Consider the following 14,098-nt stretch of genomic DNA (forward strand, 5'->3'; position numbering starts at 1 on the left):
TGGAAACAACTGTCAATCACTGCTGAGTGAAAGTTTGATGGGAGTAGTGGCATGTAGACTGGAAAAATATGTAGATACTGCTATATCTGCACAGCTTGCGAAAGTGCCGTGTTTCGTGTGGTCTTTCCATCCATGAAGCACGCACAACTTTGGAAAAAAGAGACTACGTGAAGTAAGGGGTAGTTGTATGCAAACTGAGTGGTGTGCTGTCATCATTTGAGAAATATAACATTGGCAACGAGGATGGAGCTTTCGTTCTCGCCATCTTCTGCATTCCTGGCCTCCAGTGCCATAGACTCACTGGATTGAATCTTCTGAGACTTATTTCACATCCGTTGGTTTGTATGCTGTGAGCAATGCTCTTAAAACAGCCATACTTATACACTGCCTAGACACAGAAGGCCGATACATCTTTTAAACCCTCTGAACTGCCGCATCACTGAATCTCCTGTAATCTCATTTCTCTACACTTCAAAGTGTCTTCGTCCGATGAATCCTCTTCTGACAGCTCCATCAGCAGCCAGGAGAGTCAGTTCAACAGTTTGTGGCTGACTTGCAGGGTTTAGCCAGATTTTGCAAGTTTGGTGAGTTTCATGACAAATTCATCAGGAACCAGCATGCAGAACATGCTAGTAAACCTAAAGTTCATGAAAGATTACTGATGTCACCAGATGATACGACTCTTGCGAATGCAATCAACATGGCATTTGACGTTGAATCAGTCGCCAAACTCATGGTTAGACTTGCAGTTTCTCCAGCTCAGCACCAGCCTGCCACATGACAAGTGACAGAGGCGTTCTGCGCTGCCGGTTTAGGAGGCGCTATCCCTTCAGGACAGCTCTGACAATTGCTATCCGTTTCTAGACAGAGCTGCAGAAACTGTGGCTCTGCCGGTCATAAGCCTAGAACTCTGAGCTACCCTGCCAAGGGACACACTGCGGGAGGCCTAACCACTGTCACTCAGCTCCCACTTCTTCTGTACAAACGGAACAGTCGCCTTTCACTTGGACTGCATCAACAATCGTTCACTAATTGAGCTCCACAGCCCACACCTTTAAAACATGTACTTTGCTGTTAGACAGTGTATGTCTTTCTCTGTTGTTGGACACTACTGGAGCGGCTGTGTCTCTGCTTAATTGTACCCCTGTCAAACAGTTTTTCTGTCACCTAACTCTCACTGTTGAGAGTGAGAGTAAAATTGAACTAGTTGGCAAGCTCTCCCTGCCTGTACGCTATGGCCAAAAGTACTTGCCTGACTTCATGTTTCATGTCGCCTGCATTAGTGCCAACTTGTTAGGCCTGGTCTTATTCACAGCTCTGGGATTTACACTCCTAGACACTGAGGGGTCTGCTGTTCTCACTGTCAGCCCACCATAGCTTCAGCAATGGCCAGCTCTTTTCACAGGGTTGGGTTGTCTTTCGGCTTTTAATCACCAACCACTGCTCGATCTTTCTATGTGCCCTGTCATCCAACCCTTCCACCGAGTTCCCCTGGCCGTCCAGAAGTGTGTAGCTGTGGAACTGTGCAACCTGTTAAAGGCAGGCATCATCAAACCAGTTAATGCCTTACCTTGGGTCTCAGACCTAGTGATAGCGAAAAAAAAAGCAGGTGGGTTATGCCTGTGCATTGACCTCAGGGCATTAATACCAGGTAAACAACCCAACTGCCAACTGCTGAGGAGTTCACGTCCATGGCTCTAAGATATTTTCCAAATTTGATCTTTGTCAGGGGTATCAGCAGATTCCTCTCCACCTGAAAGCAGAGATTTGACTGCCTTGGTCACCCACAATGGGGTATTTTGCTACACTCGAGTTCCATTTGGCCCCAAGATGTTTTCAGAAGGTGATGTCTACAAACTTTGCTGGAATTCCTGGTGTGGTCATCTAATTGGATGATACTGTTGTGCATGGCCCAACCCAAGCTGCCCATGATGAACACCTGCACAGAGTGTTCAAAGTATTAGCCACTCACATCTCACACTGAATGGCTATAAATGTGTTTTTTCAGTATATCACACATATTTAGTCTGACTGCTGATGGCATCTCTCTACTCCAAACTCATGTGGAAGCAATCAAGCACATCCCTGATTCCACAAATGCAACTTCAGGTGGTCTTACTTCTTGGAATGACTGCCTTCTATCTTCCACACTACTTTAACACCACAGTCCCACTACATCACCTACTGAGGAAGGCTGTCTCTTGGTTCTGGACTCTTGCCTGCTCAGAAGCTGTCCATCTCTTGAAGGTACAACTCACATCTTCACCTATCCTTGCTCACTTTGATGTCCCACCATTTGTTACATGTGATGCTTCCAATCTAGCGCTAGGAGCAATGCTGTCCCAGCTACAGAATGGTACTGAATAACTCATCACCTTTGTCTCCTGGGCTCTAAGTCCAGCCAAACAAAAATACTCTGTGGGCGAGTGTGAAGCTCTAGCTTGTGTGTGGGCTTGTGAACGATGACATGTTTCTTTATGGGTGAGCACTCACGTCACACACTGACCATCAGGCATTTACTGCCCTACTGTCAACATCAGGCATGGGGTGCAAGCCCCTTAGGATTCACTGCTGGTCAGAAAGACTGCAACAGTATAATTCTACATTACATTTCACTCCTGGCTGTGAAAATGTAGTGTCCCATACTTTCCCCTATCCCACCAGAGACCCAGGACCTGATATCAACTGGAACTTGTTCAAATGCTCCATTCTTCACTCCAAGCCACTGTTCTCCTTATAGGAGCTGCAACAAGCCTCTGAACATGACCATGTCCTCTCCCATGTGCACATTTGCATTTGTACAGGTTGGCCCACACAGATTTCAGGGGAGTCGTTTCCATACTGCAGAATACATAATGAGCTGTCCTGTTGGAACGAATTTTGTATGGCCTGTGGGACTCATACAGTTGTTCCTAGCTGCCTCTGATGAAGGCCATGAAGGCCATTTAGGCATCGTGCGAGTTAAACAACACTGCTGTGATCTGCATGATGTGGTGGCCTGGGATAGACAGAGATGTTGAACATCTGGTTTGTGATTGTACTGCCTGCCTTGTCAGTGGGAAGACGGGTTCTCCGGCTCCGCTTCCCCTACAACCTATAGTGTAGTTCCAAGAGTTCCAAGGAGTTCCGCACCATCAATGCTTTCTCATTGTGGTCTATGACTTGCTCTCCAAGTGGCCTGAAGTGCTGCCTACAGAGTCTGTTAGAGAACGTGCAGTGACTGATTTCTTGAATTCTCTGTTTGCCCACTGAGCTCTCCCCTTTGCTGTCACCACTGACAATGAGTCACAGTTTGAATCAGCAGAGTCCTCTCCATTCTTAGCCATTCCTCACATTCCACTACGGGCAGCTCTCCTGCATGCTTTAAGTTAGGGCGTGAGCTGCAACGTCCTCTGGATCGTTTGTGGCCTCAAGCTGCCAACACTCTACCTGACTCAGCGAGATATAGTTTCCAAACGCCAACAAACGATGAAGACACGCTTTGATTGGAAGCATACGAGAGAGGGTTCGAAAATTCAGGGCCCTTGACTAAGTGAGAGTTCGTTGTTCCCACCGTGACCAAAAGCTCCAGGTTCATAAACAACTCGGTCCTGCTACTTTCCAGCTCTCTGATGGATCCCGGTGGCACGCAAGTCGACCCTGCAAGGAGCCCCCACCAGTCAGTGTCGATAAGGAGAGAAATTTAGACCCGGACTGCCTAGAGGATGTCTGTTCACCTTCTTCAGTTCCACTGGATCCAAAAAACTTGAAAAAGGGAGCGCAATTTTGGGAAAAAAGGGACAACGTGAAGTAAAGGGTTGATGCATGCAAACTGAGTATTGTGCAGTTTTCATTTGAGCAATATAACAGATATAATTATATATAGTCATTGGAGCATACTTTAACAAACGAGTGTACATCTTTTAAATTTGCTTTCAACCTAACATCTTCTGCATATCTTCGCTCATCTCAACTATATGTTGAATCTGACTTGGTACAATTTCAAATGGCAATTTCTACAATTCTGCGGTGGGTTGGCACCCTGCCCGGGGTTTGTTTCCTGCCTTGTGCCCTGTGTTGGCTGGGATTGGCTCCAGCAGACCCCCGTGACCCTGTGTTCGGATTCAGCGGGTTAGAAAATGGATGGATGGATGGAATTTCTACAATTGCACATTAAATAAAGGATGAAACAAGTAAACAGGATTTACATTATGCTTGTATTACCAACGCAAAAATGACTTTAATCTGTTGCCTTTCAAATTACAGAATCAATGAGAATTCTGTATCCAGTTACGTGCATTTTAGGTTGAATTATTGTCATTGTCGATCGTATCATATTCAACATTTAAAAGCTTTGCTCTTCGTTGGCCATTCATCAATGTCAAAAGAAATCCTATAGCTGCGAAGGTGTAACTTTATCTCTCTTTAAAATGATGTGACATGAAAAGTGACATGAAGCTAAGTCGCAGATCTCTCAATTTTATGAAAATATGGTAATTCCGTTTTTCAATCAGCCGCTTTCAAAGTAACTTCGTCCACTTAGTGTCACTAACCGCGACAGCGGATTTGACACCATGGTCACACATACGGTGTCCAGGCCCGGTTCTGTCGGTCGTGCAAAGCGTGCATCGGCCGGCCGTCAACAAAACGCAGGCTCGGCGCAGGGCTCGTCTTTTCCCGTCGAATGTCGGTAACTTGCTTCAAAGAAAAACTTACTTAAGATCGTCGATGTGCCAAGAGGGATTGAGTAATTTAGGTTTAATTGCAATAGAGAAAGATTTGTCAGAAGAAATTAACTTAGATGGCATTATTGACGAACTTGCAAGTAAGAAAGCAAGGAGAGTTTAATTTTAAGGTAGTATTTTATTTAGTGGAATAATTATAATACAAGAAATTTAATAATAAACGCTTACTTTTCAAATTGTTTTACTATATATGCATATTCATATTTTGTTTTCCTATAAATATCCTTCACAGGTGTGATGTGAAGAAATAGACTTGCTAAATTTTGTATTTGCGAGAATATGAGGCGACGTCTTTTTCAAGAAACTTAAGTCTACAATCGGCACTCGCTTTATTTTCGGAATTTTACTGATGAATTAATTAAACTTGTCGCCGATTCGTTAAATGCGTAAGTCAAGTTTTCTTCCACCTACGAAGAAATTTTCTTTAATTTTTTTGGCAGTAAGGAAATTGCGAACATTTTTAATTTTAAATACACTGGTTTAGAAAACGAGTGAAGGTCTTATAGGTCGAGGAGGCGGCTGAAATTAAATGGCACGATGTCGGCTTCGTCTCTAGAACCGGGCCTGACGTTGTCATCTTGGAGTCGCCAGTTAGTCACCCTGACACTTTGGTCTTCGAGGTGTGTTTCAAGTGTCCGACAAAACTACATCCACCATCCAACATCCATCTATCAGGGGCGAAGCTAGAGGGACCTACCCCAAACTGCTCTCGATCAAAAAATAAAGCATAATAAGCGTATAGTGTTAGTAAAATATTCATTACATTTTATTAAAAACACAAAATATACAAATTAAACACTAAAATTAACCACCGAAAAATGTGCAGCCGGCGTAAGGAAGCTTATTTACTTATGAGGGAACTTTTGGAGCAACCAATAGTTAAATTAGGATCGGTAAAAAGAGGAAACGATTGTTCCAGCTTATAGAATAACTATTCCGAAAAGCAAGAGCACAAGGCAGAGCTCTCATCAAGAATTTCCGTGAGCTGCAATCCATTATTACTGCCACTAAACTGTCTTCTAAATAGCTAGCTCCACTGTGCTGCCAGTAAGATATTCTCTAACATCTGCTAATCTTTTGCTAATTAACACGAGCTCACTACTGTTGCAACTTCGTCAGCTGATACAATTTAGGTTGTGTGTCACATATAAATTTAGATTGGCAACCTCGAGTGGCAGGAGCGAATATAACGTCATTTATGCCAAAATGAGATCAATAAAAAACATGATAATAATAAAAAAAACACAAAGATATATACAAGAGACATTAAATTGTGAAAACTGTTGTAAAATATCGACTGATTGGTAAACGACAACGTCAGCTTTAAGGAGACAGTTTGAAATAAATAATATATCATTTTGAAATGTGCCGTTCGGAAAAGTCCCACTATGCAATATAAACAGCCTTTAAAAATAAGGTAATTTTTAAAGAAAACCTGGAAAAGTCATATAAAAAATACAATACTGAAACCGAATAAAACGCTGACGTAGCATTTACATTGTAGCAAGTAGTTTTAGAATTTAGTATTTTAAAATATTCTGTTCTATTTTACAGATATTTTTCACAAAATGTATTTCTTTATGCGAGCTCAGTTATAAACAAAAACATTGGCTACATTTTGCTTTTAAATTCGCACTGTTTTTTAAGATCTGCTCTCAATAATAAATGTCACTGTTTCGATAGGTCATTCTTGTATCTTATTTGAACCTTTTCACAAGAAACCCTTAGACCGGTGAAATGGAGCAGGGTGTTTCAGTTTCACTCTGTTGTTGGGGAAATGTATAAAATATTTTTAAAATAAAGAAAATAAAGTTCAGTTTTATGGAAAATACCCAATCCGTGAGAGTGGCACGCCTCTCATCTTCCAAAGTCCCTCGTCCAGACTTTCAGCCGTGCACAAATTACCCGGACTCGGACAAAGTGATCGATAATTGCACAGATATATAAAACAAATGGAAAACGTGGGTCTTGTTCAAAAGCGGGCGCCATCAGTACACCAGGGTTCAATTTTAAGATTAGGCACCTAATCTAAATTTTAAGATTTGGGACCCCTGGTGTACCTGGCCTTACCCTCACAAACCTTAAGTTCAGGGTTTTTAATAGGGGCTTTTGTCGGCCGCTTTTTGAACAACGTTAATAAAAAGTCTTACTTGAAAAGCTAAGAGAGCGCTTAACATCTCCTCAGTCCGTGTACATTTCACGAGTCTTCCAGACAGCTGTTGCCTTCAAGGTGTGTATTATAAGACCGTTCCCAGTCTGTGATCAAACTTTGATTCTCACGCAAATTAAAAACACATATTTTAAAAATCTCCAGCAGCCTGAGATTGCTCTCCTGACGCTGCACTGCGTTAAAACGTTTTTTTTACTTTCAGATCCACTTCGGTAAGTCCAGCTACAGGTCGCGAGGGAATGAAGCCTATCCCGATAGAATCATGGCCATCACTCACACACGGCTTAATTTACTCACGCCACTTTCGCACTATATTATCATGCAAAGAGACTCGTTATGTGGAATGCGATATGCACAAGAAGCCCATGTAAAATTAAATTTCACGAAAAAGACTAACGGATGGGTAGAAATGCAGAATGTATAAAAAGAGTTCTATTTACCCGACGACACTGACAGCAGAAGAAGAACTAGAGACTCCATCCTGATTTAGAACCCGACCGTCTGTGTAGAGTAGGGTGAGCCTTCCACCTGCCTGCTAGATGACAGAGTGGTTTCTGCTACTGTGCAACTTTGCTACTGTTAAGTAATTTAGGAGAACTCATGCCTTGTCAGCAGAGGCTCAAGTGTGATTTCCTGCTTCCTTTATCCAAATTAAAATGTTTATGACTGCTAATATTTCATTTTATTATCCTGGATTTGTTTACTTTCATTGTTTCCAACCCCATATTTATAGTGGAGGAGTCTCTGAAGGGTGTCAGGAAAGCCTTCTTGTACTTTATGAAGTCTGACAGCAAATGTAACTATCAGCTGTAATATACAAATAATAAAATCTGACCATTCCAGGAGGTGACATGATGGCAAAGTGAGTAATGCTGCTGCTTTAATTGACCAGCATCTTAATTTAAAAATCTGAGTGGGGTTTCCATGTTCTTTCCATGTCTCTGTGGGGGTTTACTCCAGTTTTCTTGTCGACATCCTCAAATGTATTCTGGATAGAGGTTAAGTTTAGTGAATACAAACTGACTATATGATGTATTGGCACCACACCCTAAGTTGTTTCCTGCCTTGCATCCTGTGGTGTAAAGATAAGCTCCAGCTCCTGCGACACCGAATTAGAAAATGTTATGTTATCATCAGTCGAGGTTAAACTTTGAATATCCTCTCATTGATCCATCCCTTTGTGGCTGTGCCCCTCCAGATTTTCCTGAAACTGTGCAGCTTAAGCTTTATAGAAAAACTCAGGCAATGAATGTGATGCAAATGCAAATAATTCCACCATTTTTAGTGAAATTCAAAGCAGGAACAATTCAGACAAAAATAAGAAAAACTGTTAATATGCAAAAACAAGAAAAGTTCTTTTCTATGATGTTTTTGTTTAAGGCTTACATGCAGTATCTTCACTGACAGACTGAGGAGATCGTTCCTCCCCCATACTATGCGACTCTTCAGTTCCACCCGGGGGGATAAACATTAAAATTAAACAAAGTTATCGTCTGTTTTACCTGCATTGTTATCATTCTTTAATTTAATTTTGTTTTTTATCAGTATGCTGCTGCTGGAGTATGTGAATTTCCCCTTGGGATTAATAAAGTATCTATCTATCTATCTATCTATCTATCTATCTATCTATCTATCTATCTATCTATCTATCTATCTATCTATCTATCTATCTATCTATCTATCTATCTATCTATCTATCTATCTATCTATCTATCTATCTATCTATCTATTGTTACATCTCACTATATGTTCTCTTACACATTCTCTATATGTACATACCTACATGACATACAGTTAGAAAATTGTATGCCTGTTTCGATGCTTTTGAGTCCTTTTTTGGTCATTTTGGGTTTGGGTGTCTTCTCTGCTCACCCGAAAAGTTAACAAAGTATCTATAATCTGTTGATGTGCATAAGTAATTCAATGCTGAAGAACTGGTGCTACTCCTGTAGTGGTGAACCCTTACATTTCAAAGTAAACTGTACACTATTTGGGGCAGAGTTCTGATTCCTAAAGCCAGGAAACTGTAATCTGCAAGTGTTTCATGACACAGCTTTTATCAGAAGTTTCAATACTCAATTAAAGATGTGTGGGGACGGACTGGAAATTTCACATTTTCCTGTCATGATGTAAGATGAACTGTATACATCAATACCTTTTAAAAGCTGTTCATTTATTATCACAGGATTTGGATTTCAGGTCTTGTGACAGTGATCACTCTGGGCTGATGCATATTTGACTGTAGGAGTTGTGTGCTGTGAACTTTGTCTTACTTGTAGCTCTTGACCACAAATGTTTAGACTATCAAATGAGAAGAAATCACATCAAGCTCAGTTCAAATGAATATTGTGTTGTATTACGTGGCAAGGAGAATATAAAACAGACTGGTGAGTAAAAACATGTCAAAGCCTCAAAAATGACATTAGAAAGTACAAGCATTGCACTAAAACAAAAATCTAAACATTCCAGGTTTACCTAAGTTAAAAACAGCTGTTCTGCTTTGTTCTCTAAAATATCATTCCTTTCCAGGCACGAATTGTATATGGTACTTATCCACAACAAAGAAAAATCCAAAAAGCACCTTTTAAGTATGTTCCTGCTGAGGAATTTGCTCAGGGAGACTGAGACTGTTACTTGTTCTCTCTGACAACAGTGGGGACTCACACTTAGTACTTTTGCATTACAGGATGCCCAATCAGGAGAACTCCTTTCAGTATTATGGGTGATTAGTTTTCTTACTGTGGGTGCCTCTCACAGTGTTTCAGTTTATATAAAAAAGATCGACTTCTGGCCTGGGGAGCAAAAAACAAAAAAAAAAAAAACCACTGTCATCCCCAGCAGACACAAAACTTCAGAGGACATCTGGAAGACAAGGACATAGTCAAAAAACATAGAGGGCCACAAAAAACACAAGCGTATCATTGTAACTCATTAATAACACAAAACAGGCATTCTTATACTATAACTATTAATACATTTAATGTAAAGTGTTACCATGTAATTTGGTGATGATTATTGTGGAAAAACACTATATTAGCCACCTGCAACAAGGAAAATAGAGGCAGTGAAACCATGCTGCCATTCAGTATAGCTGGTCGCACTCATTGGAATGAAGCATTAGAGCTGCAACTGAGGGCATAGTGTCGCCCAAACAGCACTCACTGCTCCCTCTACTGGTTGCCACAGGAATGATTTTATGGCAGGCTGTTTTAACATTTAATCCATTTTCCTTGATACAACACTGATATCGACTGTTTTAAATTTGATATTAAGCTTTGAAAATTTGATATCGAGCTTTTTGAAATTTTATATCATGTTTTTAAAATTTGATATTCAAGGTTTTGGATTTTGGGGCGGCATGGTGGCGCAGTGGGTAACGCTGCCGCCACGCAGTTAGGAGACCCGGGTTCGCTTCCCGGGTCCTCCCTGTGTGGAGTTTGCATGTTCTCCCCGTGTCTGCATGGGTTTCCTCCGGGTACTCCGGTTTCCTCCGACAGTCCAAAGACATGCAGGTTAGGTGCATTGGCGATCCTAAATTGTCCCTAGTGTGTGTTTGGTGTGTGTGTGCGCACCCTGCGGTGGGCTGGCGCCCTGCCCAGGGTTTGTTTCCTGCCTTGCGCCCTGTGTTGGCTGGGATTGGCTCCAGCAGACCCCCGTGAACCCTGTTGTTGGGATATAGCGGGTTGGATAATGGATAGATGGATGGAATTTGATATCAAGTTTGTGAAATTTGATTTCATGCTTTTGAAATTTGATATCAACATCCTCAAACTTGATATCACATTTTAAAAGCATGATATGAAATTTCTAAAACTCGATATAAAATTCGATATCACATTTTTAAAATCTGAAGTCACGCTTTTAAAATTTGATAAGCCTGATATCAAAAATCATAAACGTGATATCAAAATGACAAAATATGTCGTGAGAGTTTAAAATGCATATATATTAGCATATAAGCTCTCATATGAAATTTCATAAGCCCAACATCAAATTTTAAAAGTGTGATATCAAGTTTCAAAAGCTTGATATCAAACATCATGTTGTTGATATCCATTTTTAAAAACTTGATATCAAATTTCCAAAGTGTGATATCAAATTTTAAAAAACTAGTTATCAGATTTCAAAAGCTTGATATCAAATTCCATAAATGAGATATCATCCATCCATCCATTATCCAACCTGCTATATCCTAACTACAGGGTCACAGGGGTCTGCTGGAGCCAGCCCCAGCCAACACAGGGCACAAGGCAGGAAACAAACCCCGGGCAGGGCTATAAAATGCACTGGTTTGACCTCAACTGAAGTTTTGTGTACAGTTTTGGTGTTCAGGCTACAAAAGGACATAACAACGCTGGAAAAAGTACACAGAACAGCCACTACACTGATTCCAGGGCTACAGTGGGTGAGTTATGATTATATAAAGATTAAAATGGCTGAGCCATCTTAGTTTAAGTAAAACGCTCTTAAGAGGTGACATGATTAAAGTGATTAAAATCAGGGGGTATTAATCCAGTGGACTGTGACTATTACTTTAAAATGAGTTCATTAAGAACACAGGGACAGAATTGGAAACAGTTAAGGGTAAATTTCACACATGCATTAGAAGTTTTTCTTCACACAGAGATCTATAGACACATGGAAAATGAGATCAAGTAGTGTGGTAGACAGTAGGACTTTAGGAAGCTTCAAAACTAGACTTGATATTATCTTGGAGGAATTTACTGGATAGGACTGGCAAGGTTTGCTGGTTTCAATGGTCTGTTCTTATCCAGATTATTCTAATGTTCTTGCATAATTTCTCCTTTAATTATTATAAGTGCCCAATTCTCCTGGTTTCAATTTCAGATTGAGGATATCTGGTGGCTATCCTGATAGCACTGGATGCAAAGAACACTTAATGGTTTATCAGTATATTATGGTACACATACTCCTTTTGTTTACTCATAAATATACATTATGAATGGAATAAACAAACCAGACTAACGGAATTAAATTTGTAAGAAACTCCTTTCATCTTCAAGTGTTTTTGTCCTTGCATAAGAAACAGCCATTCAGATTAAGGAGCATAAATATCTTTTAACTTAAATACACTTGTATCCTCTTAAAAATGACCAAAAAGTGTGGCCTACAAAATGGAACTTGAAAAAGGTTAAACATGACAGAAAAATCACATAAAACTGAATAGAAAATAAACCCATAAAATAGGATATATTTACCTAAAATGTTATGTAAAATATTGTGCAAACCATCCATCCATCCATCCATTTTCCAACCCACTGAATCCGAACACAGGGTCACGGGGGTCTGCTGGAGCCAGTCCCAGCTAACACAGGGCACAAGGCAGGAACCAATCCTGTGCAAACCATAGATGGATGAAATCAACTTCAGAACAACCAAACAGATATTAACTAGAATACCATGTCAATCATTTATAAGTAGAAAATAACTAAGTGTTATATCACACACAAACATGAACAGATCACATGTGTAATCTGTACATATTTACACACTCAGACAAATGAAGTGGCTACTAGTACAAAACTAACAGACTAACAAAACTATCGATAGTGTGCATTTTATGAATTTAGCAGTTCTATTCACCTGGTAAGGCAACCAGGACCTGCATGATGAATCTGAGACAACATTGTTGCACAAGTAGCTAAACTCGGACTAAATTGCAACACCATTGTGGATTTCCGTAGTTCTTCATTTTGACATTAAAAAGTCAGTTTATTGGGGGGGGATGGATGTCTGCAACTACAATTTGATTACTGCTCATTTTCCTGTTCTGTTTTCTTAATGTTGCTGCTTGTGGTCAGTTTTCTTATTTGAATGAATGCAGTAAAGCTTGTCTAACATTTTCACGAAATTGCAGAGTTGCTATATTAAGAAGAAGACTCTGCAGTTCTCTATTATAAACGCTATTTTAGCACAATAATGAGTAAATAAACATCAGAATATATAATAAACATCAAAAGCCTTGCAAACAATAAAGAAGTTGGTGGAACATTATAAAATAAATACATCTTTCTTTGGTATTACTTTTAGGTTACTCTTTTCTTAGTTTATTGCTTTGATCACACAACCAATTACACCAGTAATCCTTCTTCGTCGTCTTTCATCTGCTCCTGTTAAGGGTCACCACAGCGGGTCATCTATTTCCATATCATTCTGTCCTCTCCATCTTGTTCTGTTATACCCACCACCTGCATGTCCTCTCTCACCACATCCATAAATCTCCTCTGAAGCCTTCCTCTTTTCCTCTTGTATGGCATTTCCATCCTTAGCATCCTTCTCCCAATATACTCAGCATCTCTCCTCTGCACATGTCCAAACCAACGCAATCTCGCCTCTCTGACTTTGTCTCCCAACCATCCGACATGAGCTGACCCTCTAATGTACTCATTCCTAATCCCATCCATCCTCATCACCCCCACAGCAAATCTTAACATCTTTAACTCTGCTACCTCCAGCTCTGTGTCCTGTCTTTTTGTCAATGCCACCATCTCCAGCCCATATAACATATCTGGTCTCAACACCATCTTATAGACCTTACCTTTCACTCTTCCTGGTACTCATCTGTTACAAATCACTCCTGACACTCTACTCTACCCACTCCACCCTGTCTGAACTCTCTACTTTATCTCTCTTCCATACTCTGTGTCGCACTGTACTGCTGATCCCATGTATTTAAACTCATCCGCCTTCGCCAACTCTACTCCCTGCATCCTTACCATTCCTCTGACCTCTCTTTCATTCACACACATGTTGTTTGTCATGGTCCTACTGACCTTCATTCTTCTCCTCTCTAGAGCATATCTCCACCTCTCCATGGTCTCTTCAACATGCTCCCTACTATCACTACAGGTCACAATGTCATCAGCAAACATCATAGTCCACGGGGACTCCTGTCTAATCTCCTCTGTCAACCTGTCCATCACCATTGCAAACAAGAAAGGCCTCAGAGCCAATCTCTGATATAATCCCAAATTCATCTTAAACACATCTGTCACTCCTACCATAGTCCTCCTTCCTTTGTACATATTCTGTGCCACTCTTATATGCTTCTCTGCACAACCAAATATTAAAAAGAATGGATGAATGAGTGCCATTCATTGATATTGTAAATAAATCACAGAAACACAGATAAACCCCCAGGCAAACCTGGCAAAATAATAAACATAAGTTAACCTGTCATAAA

At 40.4% G+C, this 14,098-nt stretch overlaps 1 protein-coding gene across 4 annotated transcripts in view; it reads right to left on the reverse strand.

Moving 5' to 3' along the window:
* Positions 1 to 7,537, reverse strand: part of LOC114653740 (polymeric immunoglobulin receptor-like) — a 49,942-nt gene extending 42,405 nt beyond the window's left edge. For 2 of the 4 annotated variants that reach the window (XM_028804230.2, XM_028804229.2), the window contains exon 1: positions 7,335 to 7,530. In XM_028804230.2, coding sequence (XP_028660063.1) covers positions 7,335 to 7,374 — 40 coding nt within the window. In that variant the 5' untranslated portion in view covers positions 7,375 to 7,530. Of the gene's footprint in view, positions 1 to 7,334 lie in introns of all 4 variants that reach the window. The other 2 variants (XM_028804228.2, XM_028804231.2) reach the window with 2 other exon arrangements.
* Between the last annotated feature and the right edge of the window lie 6,561 nt (positions 7,538 to 14,098).

Source organism: Erpetoichthys calabaricus, chromosome 6 (genome assembly GCF_900747795.2).
Source record: "Erpetoichthys calabaricus chromosome 6, fErpCal1.3, whole genome shotgun sequence".
In the NCBI taxonomy this organism is placed as follows: Eukaryota; Metazoa; Chordata; class Cladistia; order Polypteriformes; family Polypteridae; genus Erpetoichthys; species Erpetoichthys calabaricus.